General features: G+C 36.7%; 1 protein-coding gene across 4 annotated transcripts; it reads left to right on the forward strand.

Annotated features, from left to right (window-relative positions):
- The first annotated feature begins 6,777 nt into the window (after positions 1-6,777).
- On the forward strand, positions 6,778-14,737 carry vsx2 (visual system homeobox 2). Of its 4 annotated transcripts, none has more exons than XM_030126052.1 (5): positions 6,778-7,921; positions 8,220-8,304; positions 8,815-8,938; positions 12,202-12,382; positions 12,648-14,737. In XM_030126052.1, exons 1-5 carry the CDS (start codon positions 7,438-7,440, stop codon positions 13,025-13,027), a joined length of 1,254 nt encoding a protein of 417 aa, XP_029981912.1. In that variant the 5' UTR covers positions 6,778-7,437; the 3' UTR covers positions 13,028-14,737. The 4 variants fall into 4 exon arrangements, with proteins under 4 accessions (XP_029981912.1, XP_029981914.1, XP_029981913.1 ...); XM_030126054.1 differs by having other exon boundaries at positions 6,779-7,921; positions 12,711-14,737; XM_030126053.1 differs by having other exon boundaries at positions 6,786-7,861.
- Positions 14,738-21,626: the final 6,889 nt, after the last annotated feature.

Raw genomic sequence — 21,626 nt, forward strand, 5'->3', positions numbered from 1 at the left:
ATTGTGGCTATTGGGCATGTTGTTGAAAATGTTTTATTTTTATGTGCAGAGGTTCAGCAGGGTTCTGGTGTTAGTGTTAATTTGGATTTAATGTGTGTATGGCAGTGTTTATTGGCCTTTTTGTGTTTGTTTTTGTATTTTTGTAGAGCTGCACCATGAATCAGAGCCATAGGAAGAACAATGGCTTTACTGTTCATCCATGTTTAACAATTAGCCATATTCAAGTATTAAATGAAAATTATGATGAACAGTTTAATTAGAGCTGAAATCAACAGTTTACTGCTCACATTATAGAATTTTGAAGGTAGTATGGTGAGAAGTGGGATTCTGAGTTTGATTAAATTAAAGGAAGTTGTGAAATCAATATTAAATTAATCTGACTACAATTGAGAACATTAGTGTATCCTGAAATTCTTAGTTGGATGGTGGGGTTGATTTTACAACAGATTTTAAGTACAAATAACTTGTTTTTTTAGTTTTTCTACTTAATAGTTTAAGTTGAATACTTTTAGCATTAAAATTGAACCTACTTAAACCAATTGATCAGTCGATCATTACTCAAATCACTTAAGTGCAATCACTTGCCTCAAATTTTTTGAGTAAACTCTACTTATCCGGGCTTACAGTGTAGGGGGTCACACATCTTGCACTTCAGCACAAATACATGAATTAAACATTTCTGCAAAACAAGGGCAAAATGTACATAAATATAGAATGAATGATTATAATAGACTTTTGTAGCCCAGTGTTTTTCAACCTTGGGGTCGGGATCCCACATGGGGTCGCCTGGAATTTCTAGTAATTAATAAAAATGAAAAAAAAAAAAAAAAAGACTTACTAATAAAAAAAAAAAATATGTGAGTTGAGAGAGACAATCACAATGCATATAAAGAAATGACAAACTCTGAAACTGAAGCACTGTGGTACTGTTTATCTTTCAAATGTTCATTATGGCCGGTTTCAGATGCTGCAGCTCTTTCATAATTCATAGTTTGAGTTCTTGTTTGTTCAGTATTAATTGTCAGCCTTGTAAATCCAAACTGGACTGTCTGTACATATCCTGACCAAGGAAAATAAAATTCTCACTTTGTGCAGTAATCTACACTTGGCTTTTCTGCCTCCGTCCGTAATAATATACATTATATAGACTAAATGTAATCTAAAATTAATGTTCATTTGCAACATAGTATAGCAAACTATTACATGATCAAAAACAAATTAATTTTAGCAAAATAAATGTCTCCGTTTTGAATGTCTGGAGTCATCAGAACTTTGTGATGTTAAAATGGGGTCCGAGCCAAAAAAGGTTGGAAACCACTGTTATAGTCTGTTATTGTATTTTCATCTAGAAGGAACATTTAAGAGCATTTTAATAGTTTAGTATGGAACCAATTTTAGATACTTTGCATAGTGTTATTTGGGTGAATAATAGTTTATAGCTCCATAAGGAGACTGATATCTTGAAATTGCATTGTATGTCACACCAGTTCTTATGGCATTTGGCATGCTATATGCACACATTTTCATCCTTTCGCGTGTTACACCAAGATCTCCAGTTTACATATCCATAACCGTTAATCGTGTCGTTTGATGTGGCTTGAACATACATGCAGAAAGCTTATAATGTGTACAGATAACACGCCAATTAAAAATAGAGTGTATATGTATGCAGTTCATGATATCACATTGCAAAATGTTTGTAAAAAGTAGCTCTAATTATGTGTCTGGCTAAAAAAAGAAATGGGATACAATAATCCAAGGGAGTAGAAGTGTGACCAAAATTTGAAGCTTTCCTCAGTCCAAATATGCTATAAATGTGTTTAATTGAGCTATATGCACAGTCACGGAAAAAAATATTAGATCACCAAAAGTCATCAACAATGGTTATGCAATTAAGTATTAACTCCTGTGTCTATCATGTGACTAAAACAGACAGAAAAGAGAACATGCAATGCCTAAAAGCACTGTTTTTGGCAGTACAGTGCCATAGCTACTGATGTAAGAACTGAAGTGATTTTAGTTATTATCAAAAAAACATGGAAAATGGACAGATATCAGCTCTGAAATTAAACTTTTATGAACTATTTTTGTTGTTATCATTATATTTGTCCAAACAAATTAACTTTTAGTTGTACCAGGCATTAAAATGAAGAAGAAATTGAAGAAAACAATTTTTTTTCCCCGCAACTGTATATATAAATGGCAGGCTTAGATTTTATCAGTGAAATGTTTTTTATGAAAATCTTCAGATCCTCATATCACACCTGCTAAAATTGGTAATGAGAAAAATATTTGCATTTCTATGAAATTTGAGCTTAGTCATGACCTAATTCCAGTTAATGTTATTATTGCTATATTAATCCAATCCAACTTTATTTATAAAGCACTTTAAAACAACTACAGTGGACCAAAGGGCTGTACAGAAGACTAAAGCACAATAAAAAATTAAAAAAAAAAAGTAATAAAAGCATTAGGAAACAATAAAATCCAATAAATAAAATAAGTTAAAATAGAAAAATAGAAACAAAATGTCAACATTGCAACACATTAATATTACAGCTGCCGTCTTATTCTCAAAGTAACTGTAGTAAACCCCAATGTGTACTTAAAAATCATGTATTTCTCTTGTCATTTCACTCCTCAAAAAAAGGACAATCAGGATGTAGTATGCATTGCAGATTTGGGGAATAATAAGATTAAACTGCCATTCCATAAAGTTGGAATAAAATATTTTTACCTCCTTTCATGAAATAATTGTAAATGTGATTTATTGTTGATAGATAAAGCGTAACTGGGACTCAAGGTCAAAGGTGATTACACATGAATAAAAAGAGGAATGTGTGAAAACAAAATTATTCCAACTTTATGGGTGACATTGTCAGCTACTTATATTTTACCACTGACATAACTGATGAAAATCTGCAGATCCTCATAGCCTATTTTAGTATCACCTGCAAAATAGGTCCAATGACTTATACAACACAAGGGGTAATAAGAAAAATAATTGTATTCTTGCAAAATCAAGTATATCCTTCAACCAATTCCACTTGAGGATCCTTTTATTGTTGCTTTATGAATATTGCAGCTGCCCATTGATTCTCAAATTAACCATAATAAAGTCCTATGTTACTGCCCCTTATTCCTCCTTTATCCTCACAAAAGGAACTATGAGCCAATATCATGCACTGTAGACTTAGAATTTAGCCCATAAAGACCCAAACGTTCACTGGTGACCATAATTGTTTACTGATCTAAACTGTTTAATACCCATTGATCCATTAATCCTATCAATACATGTAAATAATTGGTGTAAAATGCAGTTTGTCATCTGTTCATGGTCATCAGATATGACCCATTTGGACGTTCAGAGGCTCCGTAGTGAACGTGGAAACACCGTCATCTTCTATAAAATTTATTCACCAGTAAAACCCATGGAGTTTGATGAATGACAGTGGGTGGAGACACCTGGTTTATGTTCAGTTAATGATATATTTGACTAAAAAAGTCGCATATTTTGCTGTTTTCTCTGTTTTAGATAGAAACACCCTTAGCTTTAATCTGATCTTTTATGAATAATCTACATGATCAGTGAATTAAATATAGGAACATACATGATTTTCACTTAAGAATACAAAGTACAGAGGATTAATATTAGAAAACATGTTGATAAATCACCTAAGAAAGGTTCAAAATAGAGAAAGATTTGGGAAGTGACGCAAAAGTAGCACTGGGTCTTTATGGGTTAATAGGATTAAACTGCATTCATGCAAGTAGAATATTGGACCTCAGATTTACTTTCCAATCTGGAAGTAGCCCACTCTCCACTGTGTTTAGGAGTATTTTGTTGAGAGGTGACATACAGGGTGGGGAAGCAAAATGTACAATATTTTGAGGCAGGGATTGAAAGACAGTGTTTGACCAGTTAGTTTATTGAAAGTCATGAGAATTTATTTGCCACAAGAAAATTTACATCATAGAAAATGTTTTTATTCTGTGTCCTCCTTCTTTCTCAATAACTGCCTTCACACGCTTCCTGAAACTTGCGCAAGTGTTCCTCAAATACTGGGGTGACAACTTCTCCCATTCTTCTTTAATAGTATCTTCCAGACTTTCTCGTAATAGTTTTGCTCATAGTCATTCTCTTCTTTACATTATAAACAGTCTTTATGGACACTCCAACTATTTTTGAAATCTCCTTTGGTGTGACGAGTGCATTCAGCAAATCACACACTCTTTGACGTTTGCTTTCCTGATTACTCATATGGGCAAAAGTTTCTGAAAAGGTATGGATAATAGTGTTAGGTATGATTATGACATCAATATATGTTTGGTTTCAAAACAATTGACGTAGTGCCTGCTGAGAAAAAACAACTAAATGTTCATTGTAAATTTTGCTTCCCCACCCTGTATGCTGTCATGGGCACTGGTTGAATGTGGACACTTGTTGCTACTGACTGATGAACATTGATCAGTGTGACGTGGGAATCCAGCTGACATCTTCAATATGTTGCACCCACTGGTGGCTGCCTGACATCATCAGCCTCCAGCCAAACAGTCTCCTCCAGAAACAGGTCAGTTAGTCCCATCAGAGCTGCTCGTCCATAAGGAGAGAGGAGGGGGGGAGAGAGAGCGAGAGAGAAAGAATCCTGGCTCCATCCATCCGCAGTGCGTTGTTTTGACCTCACATAGCCTCTCTGCCCCGACAAACGTCAATCCGATGTGCCCCCGGTCCTTAAATTAGCTGTCAATTAGTGCAAATTAATCAAGTCCTCGCCTAATTAAGCAATGCCGACGGGCAGCTTCCAAACATGCCATTGTGGAGGAGCCATGAGAAAGCTGCAGGCCTTGCAAACTCCTCCTGCAGGCTACCGGCAGGGGCTCGCATCACATCTCGCCTTGCAAGTGATTTGGGAAAACAGAGGCTCAGGCTGTGCTTCAGTTTTTTGCCCTGACTCGGCTCTACATGTGTGCTGTCATCAAGTTGCCTGCATAGATGAGGATGAGGAGGCACACTGATCCAGCACTGCAATCCTGTCACAAAGCAACCAACAAAGTGTGAGACATAGATGTGCAAAATCTAATCAGATAATGTTTCAGTCACTGCATCCTGTATCTTTTGACCTTCAGTAAAAAAAAAAAAAAAAGTGATGTGATTATTCATTCTGGAATATGTCAGCCTTTTACAGTCACATTAGATGATATTCATTGAAGTGGGCGGTTGTTGTTTGCAGCTGTTTATCAGTTTTTGACCTGCTGTAAACAGACTCTCCTGTTTCAAGGTTACAGTCTGAATAGTTTGGTCCTGTTGACATGTGTACCTCTATCTGTACAGGTTGAGGACACTTTGTTCCTAATTTTGCATTAAGCCTAAATGGGGGATGGGGAGGGAGGAAGAGAAGGGAAAGGGGATGGGGGTGGAGGGGGCAGATAAACAAAAAATTTCCAACAGCTGTTTGCTTTTTAATCTGCAACCGTCAGATCCTGCGGTCTTTGATGGGCAACCCAATCTACACGAATGACTGAACTAAATCTTCCCTTAATCTAGAGCCTTATTAGGCAGCCTCTCTTCTGCATGTAAATCAGCATGCAGCCATTTTCATGGGAGATGGATTATTAAAGGCATACAGAGAGGAGAAGTGTTGCACCACCAGCAAATAAACAAACAAACAAACAAACAAACAAACAAACAAACAAACCACAAACAAACCTCCATAGATTGCAGCAGAAGTGATGATGGAGTGAGAGTGGGCAGTAATTTGCCTGTAATTGACGGGTCATCCTGGCTCACACCCTTCCATGTTAATAAATGACTGGATCCCAACAGGCTGATGTGTCATTAGCATATCCTAATAACACTGATTTCTTCATTAATAGAATTTCCACTAAATAGGCCCTAATTAGTTTCAACTGGCCAGCCACTAATTGCAGCAGCAATATTTTTCTCCTTAATCAGAAGCTCATTTCCCACTGTTTGATATAAAATATGTAAGGCGGATCGGCTCTGTGCCTCAGCCTAAAGTCTCAATAAATAGTTTGGACAAGTCTGGTGGATCAGAGCCACGCCATGGCCTTTACCCACTGCCCCAGAAAACCCTTATTTTGCCCTTGAATGCTGTTACTCATATATTTACTGAAGTGTTTCCTTATTGCATTATTATGACTTTATCATGCAGATTGCACAGTAAGAAAATTAAATATTTGAAAACATGTGTCCAGAATCGATGTCTTCTAATTTCTTTTTTTTTTGTTTGTTTTTTAGCAATCGTTTCTAAACACATGCAGCCTTTAAAAATAAGACTGTGCAAAAGAAATAATGTTCCCATAACGTTTGCAGACATATGCAGCACGTCATAATGAAATTAATATTTTCTTTTAGCTTCAGTGCGCCTATTTTGCGTAATAAATAAATTATATTAATAAAATAATGACTTGAACAGGATGTTTGCACATTCAATAAATTGGCAATTTTATTTTAAATCCTCCTAATATTTCCTAAATCATCATGCTAATATAATTTTTTCATCTACTTCTGGATATTGAATTGTGTTTTAATCCTTTACTTGGTGGTGATACATTCACTCATTATTATTATTATTATTATTATTATTATTATTATTATTATTATTATTATTATTATTATTATTATTATTATGGTCCTTGGAGCATATTGTCTATAATTTCCATTTCTCTGAGGAAATTTCCCTGTGATTTAATCTGCTGCTGTGGGATTAGCGCTGTGCAGGGCCACGCGGCGCAGAGTGGGTCCATATCGTCCAGCTGTCGTTTTTGGGAGGGCCTTTGATTTGCGTGTGATGCGTTTCCCATAGCATCTGGAGATCAATTATCCGTCCGTGTGAGCCAGAGGTTGGGCTGAGAGATCATAGTCTAGTGTGTGTGTGAACCATTCAGCGAAAAGTAATATATCCTGATTTATTCTGGGAGATTGAGGTAATTTTCTAAAACGACATCATTTCAAGGCCGTGGGAGGTGTAAAAGATTGTTTAATTAGACCGCTTTCCATTCTTAAAAACTGTACATATGAGCAATGCACAACATTAAATATATTATTCTAACATAGGTGAGATTTAACGTGTGTAAAACTGCGCTTGTGTTTTCTTTGTCAGTAGTATTTCAGCCGCAGCCTCGTAAAGACACCTTTTATTTCCTCTGTTGTCTAAATCCATGCGTCGCTTATCCACAGTCTCCAGAAAAATGCAGATATGTATCCGAGAGGGCGTATAATGCATCCATGATCCACAGGAATCTGGAATCCTGGCAGCTGATTGGCTGCTGCGTCCTGCCTCTTGTTGGGATGGACCTGTTGGATAAAAGGACCATTTTCTAAAGGACTCTTGTGTTACACAGAGGATCATGCACTGGGGACTATCCTGTTAAACCATATAATAACAAATAGGCCTTTCCAGCTGCACCGAAGACATGACGGGGAAACAAGGCGCCGTGCTCTCGGAAACTTTAAACATTTCGGAAAAAACCTCTCTGGGCGCAAACGGAGGGAGTACCGGCCACCAGCCGAAGAGCAGCGCAGCCCATCCTCCCCCCAGGTGCACCGGCTTTGGCATCCAGGAGATACTGGGGCTCAACAAGGAGCCGTCCGCGGCCCCGAGGAGCCCCCTGAGCTCTCTGCCGGCCGGGGCGCATCTGATCGCCGCCAGATCCGTGCTCGGCCCCGCTGGCGTGGGTGTGGGTGTCGGGATGGGATTAATCGGCCCTGGTGGAATTCCGTCGTTTTACAGCCAGCCGGCGTTTTTAGAGACTGTGCTGTCGGACGCACAAGATGTTCACCTGCAGCCTCACAGCAGGTCCTTAGGGCCGCTGGACACCAGCCAGTCTGCCAGCTCAGGTGACCACTTATTTCACTTATCATCCATAAATAATGGTCTGACAAAGGTGCGGAGTTCAGGTATTATTATTATTATTATTATTATTATTATTATTATTATTATTATTATTATTATTATTATTATTATTATTATCCTTAGAGCATATTGTCTATATTTTCCATTTTACTGTGTGTGTTGTTTAGCCTATATTTCAATGGTTAACTAAAATATAAAAAATAGTATAAATAGTATTTTTTTTAGTCTATTTGCAGCCCTTTATCAATTTATTCTAAGACCTTAAAGATGCCTTAATGATTAGAATGAACCTCAATTCTGTCTCTTTATTTTAAATTCGTTTGTTTTGTTTTTTTTATCCAGACTCTGAAGATTTGTCTTCAAATGAACGAAAACTCTCTAAGTCTTCAGTAAGTCAAAGCAAGAAACGCAAGAAAAGACGCCACCGGTTAGTGTTCATTTCTGGTTATCAGGTTAATGATGTTAATGTTCGTTTAGGATAAAATCACAGAAATTCACTCGTTGCATTTTTTTTTCTTCATAAATCTATAGATATATATGATAAAAGTAAAATGATAATTCTGTTTTTTTTTTAATGTGTGTTGATCCATAGACTAACTACACATAAGAATGTTCATAATATTTTCTAGTGTTATTTATTGTTTTTATTTTTTTTCCTGAGTATTTCGAGTGTGAGATGATATTCCTGATTTTTTCTGTGAATATTTTATTCACACATGGATAAACAATAACATTTCCACTTTATTGTTCGTCTTCCTTAAGGCTTTTATTACATTTCTGTTTGTATTTTTTAATCATTACTCAGATTAATATCCTTTTATTTAACTGAAAATCTACTGAGATATATTTCTGTGGGACTTTTCCATATATTTTATTTCTTACCCATTTTACATTGTCCTAACCCGGTTATTTTAAATAATAATGCTTTTCCATTTAGGACCATATTTACCTCATATCAGCTGGAGGAGCTGGAAAAGGCCTTCAATGAAGCACATTACCCGGATGTTTATGCGCGAGAGATGTTGGCCATGAAAACAGAGCTACCTGAAGACAGAATACAGGTAAACATACACCTTTAATAATATAACAGGCTAATTAAATACATTCAGTTTTGTTGAGAGTTTTATCTATGTGTTTTTGAATTTTGCAGGGTTTTTTTTTTTTTTTTTTTGGCCCTAAATTTTCTTTTTTTGTTGTTGTTGTACAGACTGTGTGTTACTGAATTTACATTGTATAATTTTTGTGGGGTAGTATTTCAATATGTTAACAGTTATGTTGCGAGAAAAAAAATAATGTAAGTAGCTTTTATTTAAATTGTTTAAGTCTCAGACACATTACTCTCATTTTTATTACTATTATTATTATTTTTACATTATTTCAAAAGACAAATATAACTTATTATTTACCTGAAAATAACAGCCATATGTGAGAATAAACGAAAATATGAAATAAAACAGCTGTTTGATTTGCTCTCACCAAAATATGATCCAGATCCAGATAGGTTTGATATTATATCTGATTTTCGTGGCATTTAAATATGTGTTTTTTTGGGGGGGCTGACACGTTTCATTTTAAAGATGATAAATATCCAACTGTTCTTTTGATGAGGAATAATTAGCAGAATACTCATCCCCATCTGAAATGAGTCTAATGGGTTTGTGTGGATGTTTTGGTGATTGTTTTTTTTTTTTTTTTTTTAATGCTCTGGTTGGAGGGTTGATGCAGTTTTGCGCGTCATAACCTGCTGTCATATGTGATCCAGGTCTGGTTGGCTGCTGTAATGTTTAAAGGGGAGATGGGCAAAGCGACCCCCTCACCCCCCACCCCTTCTCCTCTCTCACACACATACACACACACCTAACACAACCCCCCCCTCAACAGTAAATCGATCAGTGATGCTCCCCTCCTGTCTGAAAAACGACTGCTCTCCTCCAGCATCCTCGCCAGGACAGATAATCTCTCATCAGGCGCAGTTGGATGTGAAACAATTTGTTCTCGGAGAAGGAGCCACTAACGACCTAATCAAGCTATCAAGGCGGAAGAAGATTGCCGTGTGACCTGGACCATCCATCTGCCGGGGTGCCTTTTAATCTCATTCTCATTACTGGCTGCAACAGTAGAGCCGCGAATAAATAATAAAAGGAAATAAATAAATAAACCCGGGCCTGTTCCTATCCTAAATAAAATTAACACCCAATTTTCTCATTGAGTGTAATTAGTTAAATCAGATGCTGCTGCTGGAGAGACGCAGGGAGTTCAAATGAAATAACTACATTGAATTTATTAGCACGGGTCAATAGCGCTGCTCCCCCGAGTCCCGGTAGTTTAATTTCCCGTGATATTTGCCCGCCTGCCCACCATCGATTGGGCCTGAAATTAACTTATTTTTCAATCAGCCTCGGCGTGCCCCAGGGTCGCTTCTCCTCGCAGCTTCCACACTGGCTTCTTTTGAGGGGCAGAGAAGCAATTTCTCATAAAAAAAAAAAAAAGAAAAAAAAGAAAAAAAGAAAAAAAAAATCTTGTATGAAATAAGGGTTATCATCAGAATTACCAGAAAAAGGAGTCTGAAAATGGTTTGATCGTTTTCAATTTAATATCTGTCCCTCCACTTGAGTCTTTTTTTTTTTTTTTTTTTTTGCTTGGCCCCCTCCTCTCAGAGCCATCAGAGGTGCCTAAGTAGAGTGTTTAACAATCCTGTGTTGTGCTATACAATCAATTTGGCCTCTGTCTGAGCTGACAGATAGCCTGCAGGGCTTCAGGCAGTTGTTGGCTGTGGCCGAGTGAAGTGTCTTGACGTGTCAAACCATCTATAATGCCACCACAGGAAGCTGGAGATAAGCTCTGACAGGAGGCAGAGATCCTTCACACCTGTAGCCGGTGGCTTATGGGAAATCAATGGATGAATGAATCAAAACGGAGCAGCTGTTATCTTAAATTAGTGTGAATTACACATCACAGTCCGATACAGCATTATACTTTATAATAACTGCTACATGGCTATCATAGGTTTCATGCACAGTTGTGTATTACTATATTATGCTATCAAAAATAGAGGTACGAGATCAGAACATTTGTCTACCTATAAGTACATGTTCTAAGAATGTTCTCTCAAAAGTACAATATTGGTCTTTAGGAGGCCAGAATTGCACCTTTAGACTATGAAAAAGGGTCCAAAGTTATGTAAAGTACAAATTTGTACTATAAGGTACCCTGCAGCATTAAAAAATGTGTGTAGACCATGAGAATAAATAGGCTATAGGCTAGGATAACTGAACAGTAGGCCTAATTATAGTTCAAACATTAGGCTTAGCGCATTATTTATTATATATCATACTCTATATTATATTTAATAATAATTTGTGTTTTAATTTAATAGCCCAATTAGCTCAATAATAATAGCCTAATAATTTATTTAGCGTATTAGAACCTCTGACTATTGCCATAATCTCTGTTTTATCAAGTTTTCATTCACACCTCCATGTCTTGATGTTGTAGCTTGCCTATGCTGTTTTTTTTGTTTGTTTGTTTTTCTCAATTAGGCCACCGGTTCAAACTTTAAACATCATGGCATTATCAACTATATAAGAGTTTTCATTCTATGTCAAGTACTTAAGGTACAAAAATGGACCATTTCGAAAGGGTACAGAAATGTCTCTCAAAAAAGTACACCCCCAGCGACAAGCGTTTGTACCCTTTTAAGTACAAGCTGGTACCTCTATTTTTGAGAGTGTATAAAACCACACTTCACAAACTGAGTTGTCATTTACAAAAGTTTTACACATCAGTTATAAGTAAAGTTTATGAGTTATGAGGCCTTGTGACTGATCAAACTCAATTATCACTAATGACTTGGAGAGGATTTGGAGCATAATCCCTTTATTAACATATTAGCCATTTATTAGTAGAGCTCCAACATTAAAAAGACAGGATCTCTCACTACCTGGCAACTAAAGCTATTCGTTTAAATGCCTTAAACCTATTATAAAACACTTGGAAATGATCCAGATCTCCACAAATTTAAGTATCTCATCAGAAACTTGTTGAATCTTACTCATGACTATTAAGTTTCAAGCTGTAACTCTAGTTCTTGCAGCAGAACTGAGATATTATTTACTGTTGCAAACTCTGATATTTAGCAATACTTGAGGATTCCCTCTTTGTCATATCAGTCAAAAGTTATGAGAATCAATGAGTCAAACTTCCATTTTCTAACACAGGGAATGACAGCTGATCTGACAGAAACAATGGACCAAACTTTATCTCATTGTAATGCTGGTTGTTTTGAACACCTGTGCTCTGCTAACTGTTTGTTGTCATGTCTCAGGTATGGTTTCAGAACCGCAGAGCCAAGTGGAGGAAGAGGGAGAAATGCTGGGGTCGGAGCACTGTGATGGCTGAGTATGGGCTGTACGGCGCCATGGTGAGGCACTCCATCCCCCTGCCTGAGTCCATCCTCAAGTCAGCTAAAGATGGCATCATGGAGTCCTGCGCGCCCTGGCTGCTCGGTGAGGCTTCCTGTAGAGTTCTTGAACACATCTTAACACCTGCAGCAATGTATGCACCATCACTTGAAAGTTATTACCACTGACATAGTAATCATTTGATACTACAGTGTATTAGCAGGCTATTTTGCACAAGTACGGTTAGCTTATTTGCTGAGATGGCAAATATTACAACAAATGTATTCATCCTCTCCCCTGGTCATGCATTGCTATTCTCCATTTAAACATTATATTCTAAACTAGTACTATTTTTGCTTGCTATTTCCAGTCCAAGATGGCTTACCAATCAACAGACGCTATTCTAAATCTGAATACCCGCAACTCTTTGCAGGGATGCACAAAAAGTCTTTGGAATCAGGAGCTCCCCCGTCTACAGGAAAGTCTGACGCACCCCAGCAGCCAAGCTCTCAGAGGCCGGAAGACGCTGAAGGGGAGGAGAAGAGGTCGGAAGGGAAGTCCACCATTTCTAAAGAGGAACTGAGAGAGAACAGCATCGCTGCACTGAGGGCCAAGGCGCAGGAGCACAGTGCCAAAGTGTTAGGGACAGTCTCTCATGACAGACTGATGGAGGGAAAACAGGAGAGACATGCAGCCGAGGAGAAACCTGGAGATCCCCTGAGTCCACCAGAGGAAGCCAAAAGTCCTTAGAGACTCTCAAGATCCTGAAGACTGTTATTCTCTTGAGTGAATGGCTGCTTTCAGCATGGACTCACCTAACGTTACACACTGTCCTGCAGGTCCGCTTTGTATTGAACTCATCCCTCATAAGCCGACCTGCATCTGGACTTTTTCTAGAAGACAACTCATCTGGCTGCACAGAGAAAGCAAATGCACTTTTCTTGATTTACCATCCAAACTTACAGTTTACGTACAGTTGTTGTGGCTTATGCGTAGTAGAGAAGAAACCTCATCTGACTGAGTGGGTGTAAAGTATTAATGTTGGTGTATATAGATTCCACAGTTGTGTACACAGCCAGATGAGTAAGGTTTTATCCAGTATATCCACGTCACCACACTGATGAAGACTGACCAATGAGGAGACTACATTTCATTCTCGACATTCATTTTAATGTCTGTTTAAATTGCTTGTACAGTTACTAAATGGTGACATTTGAAGTGAAAACCATCCCACCGACAGTACTCTTTTAAGAGACAGAAAGTAATTGTCGTCCTATACCGCACTGTACATAATTGATATATTAATCTCTCTTACAAAGGCACAATTTTAAATATGTTTTCTTGTAGTCTTGAAAAATGTTTGTGTTTTTATTTCAAAGTATGTATAACTAAAAATATACAGCAAAAAATAGAAATCCTTTTATTAAATGCGACTTCTTGGTGTCCATTATTCTACTCTCCTTCCATGCAGATGATTTTAAGATATCGCTCCATATTATTTTTCATACTTTTATCCACCACCTGACCATGTACAAGGCATTGGTTTAACTTTTAAACAACATGATGCTGCCCTCGCTGTTGGAATAGCTACTTGTTGTCACTTGATGCTCTGCTGGCTTGGCTCATTAGGAGACAGTCTCCGGCTGCATGCTTGGGTTAGTCCCTATAATCCGTTGCAGTTGAGAGCCTTCAATTTCAGATTAAACTAGGGGACTGGTGCTTTTGGGACAGGAGAATGAGTGAAAGCACCCCCAAGCACGATGACCTCAGCTTGAATTCAAATCACTTTGATAGATGTCATTATCAGGCAACACTCAAGCTGTTTCATCCTCTTATCTAAATACTTAGCCAAACAGTTTTCTGTGTTGCTAGTCTTCATCCTCTGCTCCTGCATAAAGCTTTGCACCATACCCCTTGAACTCACCATATCTGCATGTCTGCATTAGCTGTAATCCATTTCTCATTTTACACTTCATCCTCAGTTAGCTAATGGAGCTTCCTAATGAGTTAAACATTTGGGTTCTATTCCAATTAAACAGAGAGCAATTCCAAAGGGCAAGGGACGACTATTATCAGTCTGCTGCTGCATAGCTCAGCACTGAATGGCTTTCAGATTGGTAACATAATGTCACTGGATGGGAAAAAAGGTTGCTAATTACACCGTGGACAGAGATAAGTATACAAATACTTATTAATGATAGCTAGAAATTGGATTTGCATGTGTAAGGGTCGCAAAAATGCTAAAAAAAAGAAAAAAAGGAATTCGGGAATAACACTCATTTTTAAAAGATAGTCCAGAATGTAAAAAAAAAACTGTACAAATTAAGAGCTATGAGAATAAAAATGGAGATTTGTGAATTAATGTTCCCATGCAAATATACAGGCAATAGACAGGGCAGAGGTGACAGGAATTTAATATCTTGTTTGACGAACACTTGATTAAAAACATGTTTGCTCATCCTGCGTGATATACTTGACATCATTTATTAACCCATAAACACCCAAACATCCACTGCCGACCAAAGCCATCTACTGATGTAAATGTTTAATACCTGTTGATCCACAAATCCTATCAATACATGTAAATAATTGGTGTAAAATACAGTTTGTCATCTTTTCATGGTCATCAGATATGACCCATTTGGAAGTTCAGAGGCTCCGTAGTGAATGTGGAAACACAATCATCTTCTCCGTTTTTCCTCAGTTGTCTCTGTTTCTGATATAATAACTCCCAACTTTAATCTGAGCTTTTATGAACATCTTCCTGATCGGTAAATTATATACAGGAAAATACATGATTTAGCCTAATGAAATGCAAAATACAGTGAAAATACAGAGAATAATATTACAGTAGGGCAAACGGTGGTGCAGTGGATAGCACTTGTACCTCACAGCAAGAAGGTCCTGGGTTTGATTCCGACACCAGGGTGGGACCTTTCTGTGTGGAGTTTGCATGTTCTCCCCATGGCTGTGTGGGTTCTCTCCGTGTACTCCAGCTTGCTCCTACCATCCAAAGAAGTGCACTGATAGGTTAATTGGTTAATCTAAATTGCCCATAGGTGTGAATGTGAGAGTGATTGTTTGTCACTATATGTTCAGCCCTGTGATGAACTGGTCACATGTCCTGGGTGTACCCCACCTTCGTCCATAAGTAGCTGGGATAGGCTCCAGCAAACCCCATAAACCTAGTGAGGTTAAAGCAGGTTCAGAAAATGAATGAATTAATGAATTTTATAGTAAATGATAAATCACTTAAGAAAGGTTAGATTTTGAAAAAAAAAAAAATCATTTGCAAACTGATACCGAAGTACCACTGGGTCTTTATTTGATCGTATTGCTTTCTTATCTTGTGGTGCTGCTGCTAAACTTCATATTGTTCCCCTTCTTTCTTTTCCTAACAACAACTTGACTGAAACCTAAAGTTTTTTGGCTCTAAACCAAGACAAGACCTTACTGAAACTTAAAATTGATAAGTACCAGAGGATACTGGCAGAAAACATTTCAGATTGGGTACCCCTTCAATAAAATGGCAATAAAAGCATGACAGATTGTGTTTAATTCCGCTTTCCTTTTAAGGGGGGAATTCTCATGGAACTCAAAAACCATGTGAGTGAATGAAATAATTTGCAGTAGAGTGAGTCCTCACCTCCATGGACCTTCAGCCCAATTCAGTTATTGAGGCCAAGACATACATAGAGTGAGGATTATTCCTCTAAAGCTATTTAATCCCCTGAGAGTGGAATAGAAGGTTATGATAGATCAGATTTGGTGAAGATCAAGCTGTTTACATTAGATGTGAGGAGGTAATTCACAGTATCCCTTATGATGGACAGTCGGCTTGTTGAAGACCATCATAAGATCATCTCAATCCATGCAAAGTAAGATCAGGGGAGGTTTATGGAAAGATTCTGACTAATGCAATATTAACATTCAATTTCTTTTTGATGCAGTTAGAAGCAGTATGATTCCACTGGTGAAATTAAGTGCATGTTGATCATTTTGGGGGAGGCCCCTGGCTCCAGTTGAGACAGAATCAAAGACATAGAGCAATGAAATGTGGTGTTGGTCTGCCCTCTGCTGCATAGAGATATCAGTGCATCTAAAGCTGAAGCCTGTCCCCGGGTAATTTAGAGCTGCCGGCTGTTAAATTGGAATCCTTGAAATTCAAGAAAATATACAGATGAGATGATGATAAGAAATGGCAGGCTGAGGTAACATTTACACGGTAGCTGTATAAATATAACATATGGACCTACAGTAGTGTGCACAAGTCTTAGCCTTAGCTATGTTGTTTTTACACTGTTGTAAAGAGCAGAATCTCTATTTCCCAGTCTTTTGATTAAAATACAGCAAGGAAATAGTGTGAAATACTGAGCACAGATTTAAAAAAAAAAAAAAGTATATACATATATATATATATATATATATATATATATATATATATATATATAGAGAGAGAGAGAGAGAGAGAGAGAGAGAGAGAGAGAGAGAGAGAGAGAGAGAGAGAGAGAGAGAGGCTACTACAAGACTTCTACAGGAAACGGTTAGTATTTAGTGTAATCTCTGTTACCATGATAAAAATGGCCCAAACAATAAAAACATTAGACATATGTGAAATAAAACCTAGTGTAAAACACTAAAATATTAATTCAGTAAATCTCATAATGTCTGCAAAGAAGATTTCAAGACATGATCAGATTAAAGACAGGATAATTCAGTCAGGTTTTTTTTTTTTTTTTTCTTTTTTCTGAAGTGTTTTTTTTTTTTATGCTGTTCTATATAAGTTGTATCTTGTTACAAACACTGAGAAATGTGTTCATACATTATAATATATCATGGCAGTTTTGCTAAAACCACAAACCCTGTTGCACAGTACAGTTTATTATCTGCTTTTCTCTAACATATAAATCTTTATGCATGTTTTTGTCTTCTAATGTATTTCTATGTGTGAAACAACTTTTCACACACAGTTGTTTATTGACTAGTCTATTTCTCATTATTTCATGCAAGTCAACTGAAGCAAACCTGCTATAACAATTCAAACCTGCTATAACAATTCAGCTGAACTGTATGATTCAAGTCTATTCATTTATTCATTACATGAACAAAGAAGAAAAAAGAAAAAAAGAAATAGGACATATTACGCTACAGCTTGCTGTTGATTTGAAATGTTATTGTGATAAAATGTTTATGTCAATTTTCATCAGTAATCACAACAAATGTATCAATCAGTCAATCAATAGTTATAGTTTAAAGGCTTGTTTTTCTTTCTGAGTGAGAACTGAAGAAACCAGATAATTACTTGTGGTGAAAAATGATTATCTGTGGTCTGAATTTGACAAATATTTCTAAATCTAGAGTTAGAACATTACAATTATAACAATTATAATGATTTAAAAAAAAACAAAAAAAAAAAACAATGATAAATAAAATAAAGTAAAAATATACTAGCAAGTATTTTGATTATGATTCTGATTTTGTAGGAGTTGATGACAATCTAAACAAAATTTATTCCTAAAGAAAAATAATTAATGTTCATTGCAATGACATTTTGCAGTTGAGCCCCCTGTTAACAATGAAACACCTGAATTCAGTGAGTCCCAGTACTTTTGTCCATATGATGTATATGTCACTCACTTCTGTGGGAAAACAGAAATAGTATACACACACACACACACACACACACTATATATATATATATATACATATATACATATATATATATATGTGTGTGTGTGTGTGTGTGTGTGTGTGTGTGTGTGTATATATGTATGTATGTGTGTGTGTGTGTGTGTGTGTATATATATATATATATATATATATATATATATATATATATATATATATATATATATATATATATATATATATAAATCAATTAAAATATATAGTTTTGAATAATCAAGTGCAATATATACAGACTTCAGTACAGATGGGGTTATTGTCTACTGAGATAATGTAATAGGATGTAGTAATGCTCAGTCTATTGAGTCCAAATTTCTGACTTTGTGAGGGACAGATTATATTGTCCAATGGCCACAGTAAAGAATGATTTCCAGTGATCCTTATGGTGCATCTTGTAGGAAGACAAGATGTATCACATCTGTTAATGTCTGTTAACGTCTGATGGTGCATCTGTTAATACTCCTGTGGTGAGCCACCACATTATGGAGACTGTGGGAGACATTGCCCAAGATAACCATCTGGGTTATCATGATCAGATGTTTGGATATATAATGTATGTAGAAAATTTACACCAATGTGTGATACATTAATATGGGGAGTTAAAACTTTGGCATGTAAATATGACATATTTCACAAAGCGTTAACAGATCACCACAGAATTAGTATTTAATAGATGTGCTCCATTTTTTTCTCTTTATGGCTTACAAATAGTCTGACTTAGATAGATTTTAATTAAAATGAATCTTTGTTTGTGGAATATTTTTCTTGTTCATGCATTCACATGAACTATTTTATCACTCAAATGCATACTTATGTAAAGATACATATTCATAGTACTGACAATACATTTGCATGTGACATGTAATATAATGCATACATACATGCATAAATAGTTGCGCTAACCATGTTAAAAAGCGTCCTATATATGTGAGAATAGTATTTAGATGTGAGGCATAATATATTTATGAATTGCACTGCATGTACTATTTATTTATGCATGCTAACAGTATCACACACAAACATAAAGCATCATGTTTGCACGCTTGTAAAAATGCATCCTTATTCCCTTCCATATCTTGTCGCCTCTTTATGCATTTTTGAGTATGTTTTCTCTCTTTTATTGTGTTTAATCTATTAATGCATGCCAAAACCATGACCAAACCTTACTGCTGGAACCAATCAGCATCACTTGAGCCACATGATGGCAGTCTTGAGCTTTAATCAAAGTCCCAACCTGCTGAAACCAAGTGTCCATGAGGATTCAGTTCAGGTTCACAGATGTGATTTAATACTATAAGTACATATGACTCTTTGTATCTAAGCATAATGTGCATCTTTAAATCGATTCATATCTGTCAGGGTGAAAATAAGAGGTTATATAACAAGCTCTTAAGAAGACATGATTTGACGCCTTGATCAATATTTGTCATTTCTTGTCATTCCTCTTGTGCTGCTCTCAGTGATGAGGCTGTCTGCGGTGGTTTAATGGAGACGGGGCTGATACTGGGACTAAATGATGTGTCCTGGCTGGAGGCTGATTTCATTCTCAAGGTTCATTTTTCCAAAGCATCCGGGATTCATCACACACAACCAACCAGTTGTCTTTTACACAAAACTCAGATATTAGCATTCACAACTATCCCATTGTAATTATAGTTGTATATAATTGCGGATATAATAATCCTAAATTATCCCTACAGTTGGTTTGATTTATCTGCTGATTGAAGTCTGCTATTAACGGAATAATATGCTTTCATTATGATATTATTAAATTAGATTAAAATAAAGGAAAAAACAGAATAAAGAATATTTTGTTTCCTTTTATTCTGACCTGTTGACATTTAAGATTGGAAAAGCAAACTGTGTTGTCAAAGACAGGCTATACAGAAAAATATGGGAACAGTTCCTGAAAGCATTTTTTTTTTTTTTGGCCTTTTTGGACATTTTGCATTAGGATTAAGGTTAGCCTGATTACATCTGCATGACAGCAGTTGTGTGTCCCTGGATAACCTTCACTGTCACGGTTCTATAGACCAAGACTCCTCTCTGTCACTCCTGCCTGGTCTGGTAATGGATATCGGTTATCTCTTGAAGTTGGACTGGACTGCTTGTCCCAGAAAGATTTATGATGTGTGTCAGTCTACTGCAGCCGCCCTCCAGCCTTCGGGGCTCAGTATTTTCCACAGGCCATCTGTGGGCAGTTTAACATGCCAACTCCAGTCATCTGGGCAGATATAAACTGTGTTAGACTCTGTTTACTTTGATTTTATCCTCAGCTTTTTATTACTTCCTACTTCACATATATTGTGTCACAAATTGACATCACCCCCTCCCTGCAACGTGTGAGGTAATCAGGTTGCAGTTAAAGCCCATCACATCTCCATGAGTTTTATCTCAGAGCTACATTTGATGCTTATGCTGGCACAAGACTGTACTTCTGAGGAATGCCCAGAGCAATATAAAAAAAACTGTCCTGTCTGTACTTATCAAGCAAAGGGAAACATGAACAGATAGACTGTGCTCCCTTGTTGCTCAAGAGTGATAAGTGAAACCAGAAGACGAGTCTGTGAGGCCCTTATCAGTCCAGAGTGTGTCCTGGCAAATGCCGGCACCACAGAGAGAGGCATGTTGCTGTGCGACAAAGGTGTGAGCGTAGATAAGCATGTATGTGTGAAATGCTTCAAAGATGAGCTTAAGTCTGATGTGAAAGTGGGGTTTCAAAGAAAGAGAGAGAAAGAGAGAGAGAGAGAGAGAGAGAGGGGAAGAGAAAGTGAAAGAGAGAGGAGGGTTTTCAGAAATGGATGCTGGCATCTGTTGTGCTAAGCATTGCTGTAGGGATGTCTTCATTTCCTCTTGCACATTGAAAACTACCCAGGAAAAAGCAAGAAGGAATGCAGATTTGTCCTGCTAAAGTTAAAGGCAAAGAATCTGTTTAGTGAGAAATGCAAAATGAATAAGTCTGACTCTGTGCCATTTTTATTTATTTATTTATTTATTTATGGTTTTTGTTTTTGTTTTTTTGTTTTTTTGTTTTTTTTGGGGGGGGGGGGGGGTTATCACATCACGTTTGTATATATATCTGCAATTTTTTAGCTTTAATATCAAAACTAAATTCCTATATGCAACAGAGATTGAAATTTACAAAATAGTGAGTAATTTCTTTGTTAATTCTGAAATTAAATAAAAATAAAATAAATTTAATGGATTTGTGTTTACGTATCACATTCATTTTTTAAGCTAATCATGAGATTTATATTCTTTAAGCTAAAAACTGGAACACTACTTATGATTTGTCTTAGTGTGCTAGACTAACAGCATTAGCAGCTCTGCAAGCCTGTTAAAATGCTGACTTAGATGTATTATATGTTAATTGCTATTCATTTTGCATTGTAAATGGTTTAAAATCTCATAGGGGGCAAGTTATGAGCTCTGTTCCATCCCCTGCCACAGACGTCATTGATGCTGTTGACCCAGAAAATGTCCCTGGAATAATCAAATATACATTAAATGTATCTGCCTGCACTGAAAATTAACTCTGGATGAACTTCAAACAGCATGCAAGTGTCTGTAATCTACCAAACGAGCAACGTGGTTCTGATTTCAGATGTGTCAGACAATACAGGGCTAAGAGACTGTGACAGGATTCCTCCAACTACTGTGGATA

The sequence above is a fragment of the Sphaeramia orbicularis genome, chromosome 22, assembly GCF_902148855.1.
Source record: "Sphaeramia orbicularis chromosome 22, fSphaOr1.1, whole genome shotgun sequence".
Taxonomy (NCBI): Eukaryota; Metazoa; Chordata; class Actinopteri; order Kurtiformes; family Apogonidae; genus Sphaeramia; species Sphaeramia orbicularis.

What these genes read in the sequence shown, in the direction of transcription:
- vsx2 (XM_030126052.1), top strand. Translation starts at nt 7,438, where the DNA reads ATGACGGGGAAACAAGGCGCCGTGCTCTCGGAAACTTTAAACATTTCG. An exon ending in CGCAAGAAAAGACGCCACCG is followed by an intron (nt 8,305 to 8,814) that starts GTTAGTGTTCAT and finishes TTTTCCATTTAG; the next exon opens with GACCATATTTACCTCATATC. An exon ending in CTGCGCGCCCTGGCTGCTCG is followed by an intron (nt 12,383 to 12,647) that starts GTGAGGCTTCCT and finishes TGCTATTTCCAG; the next exon opens with TCCAAGATGGCTTACCAATC.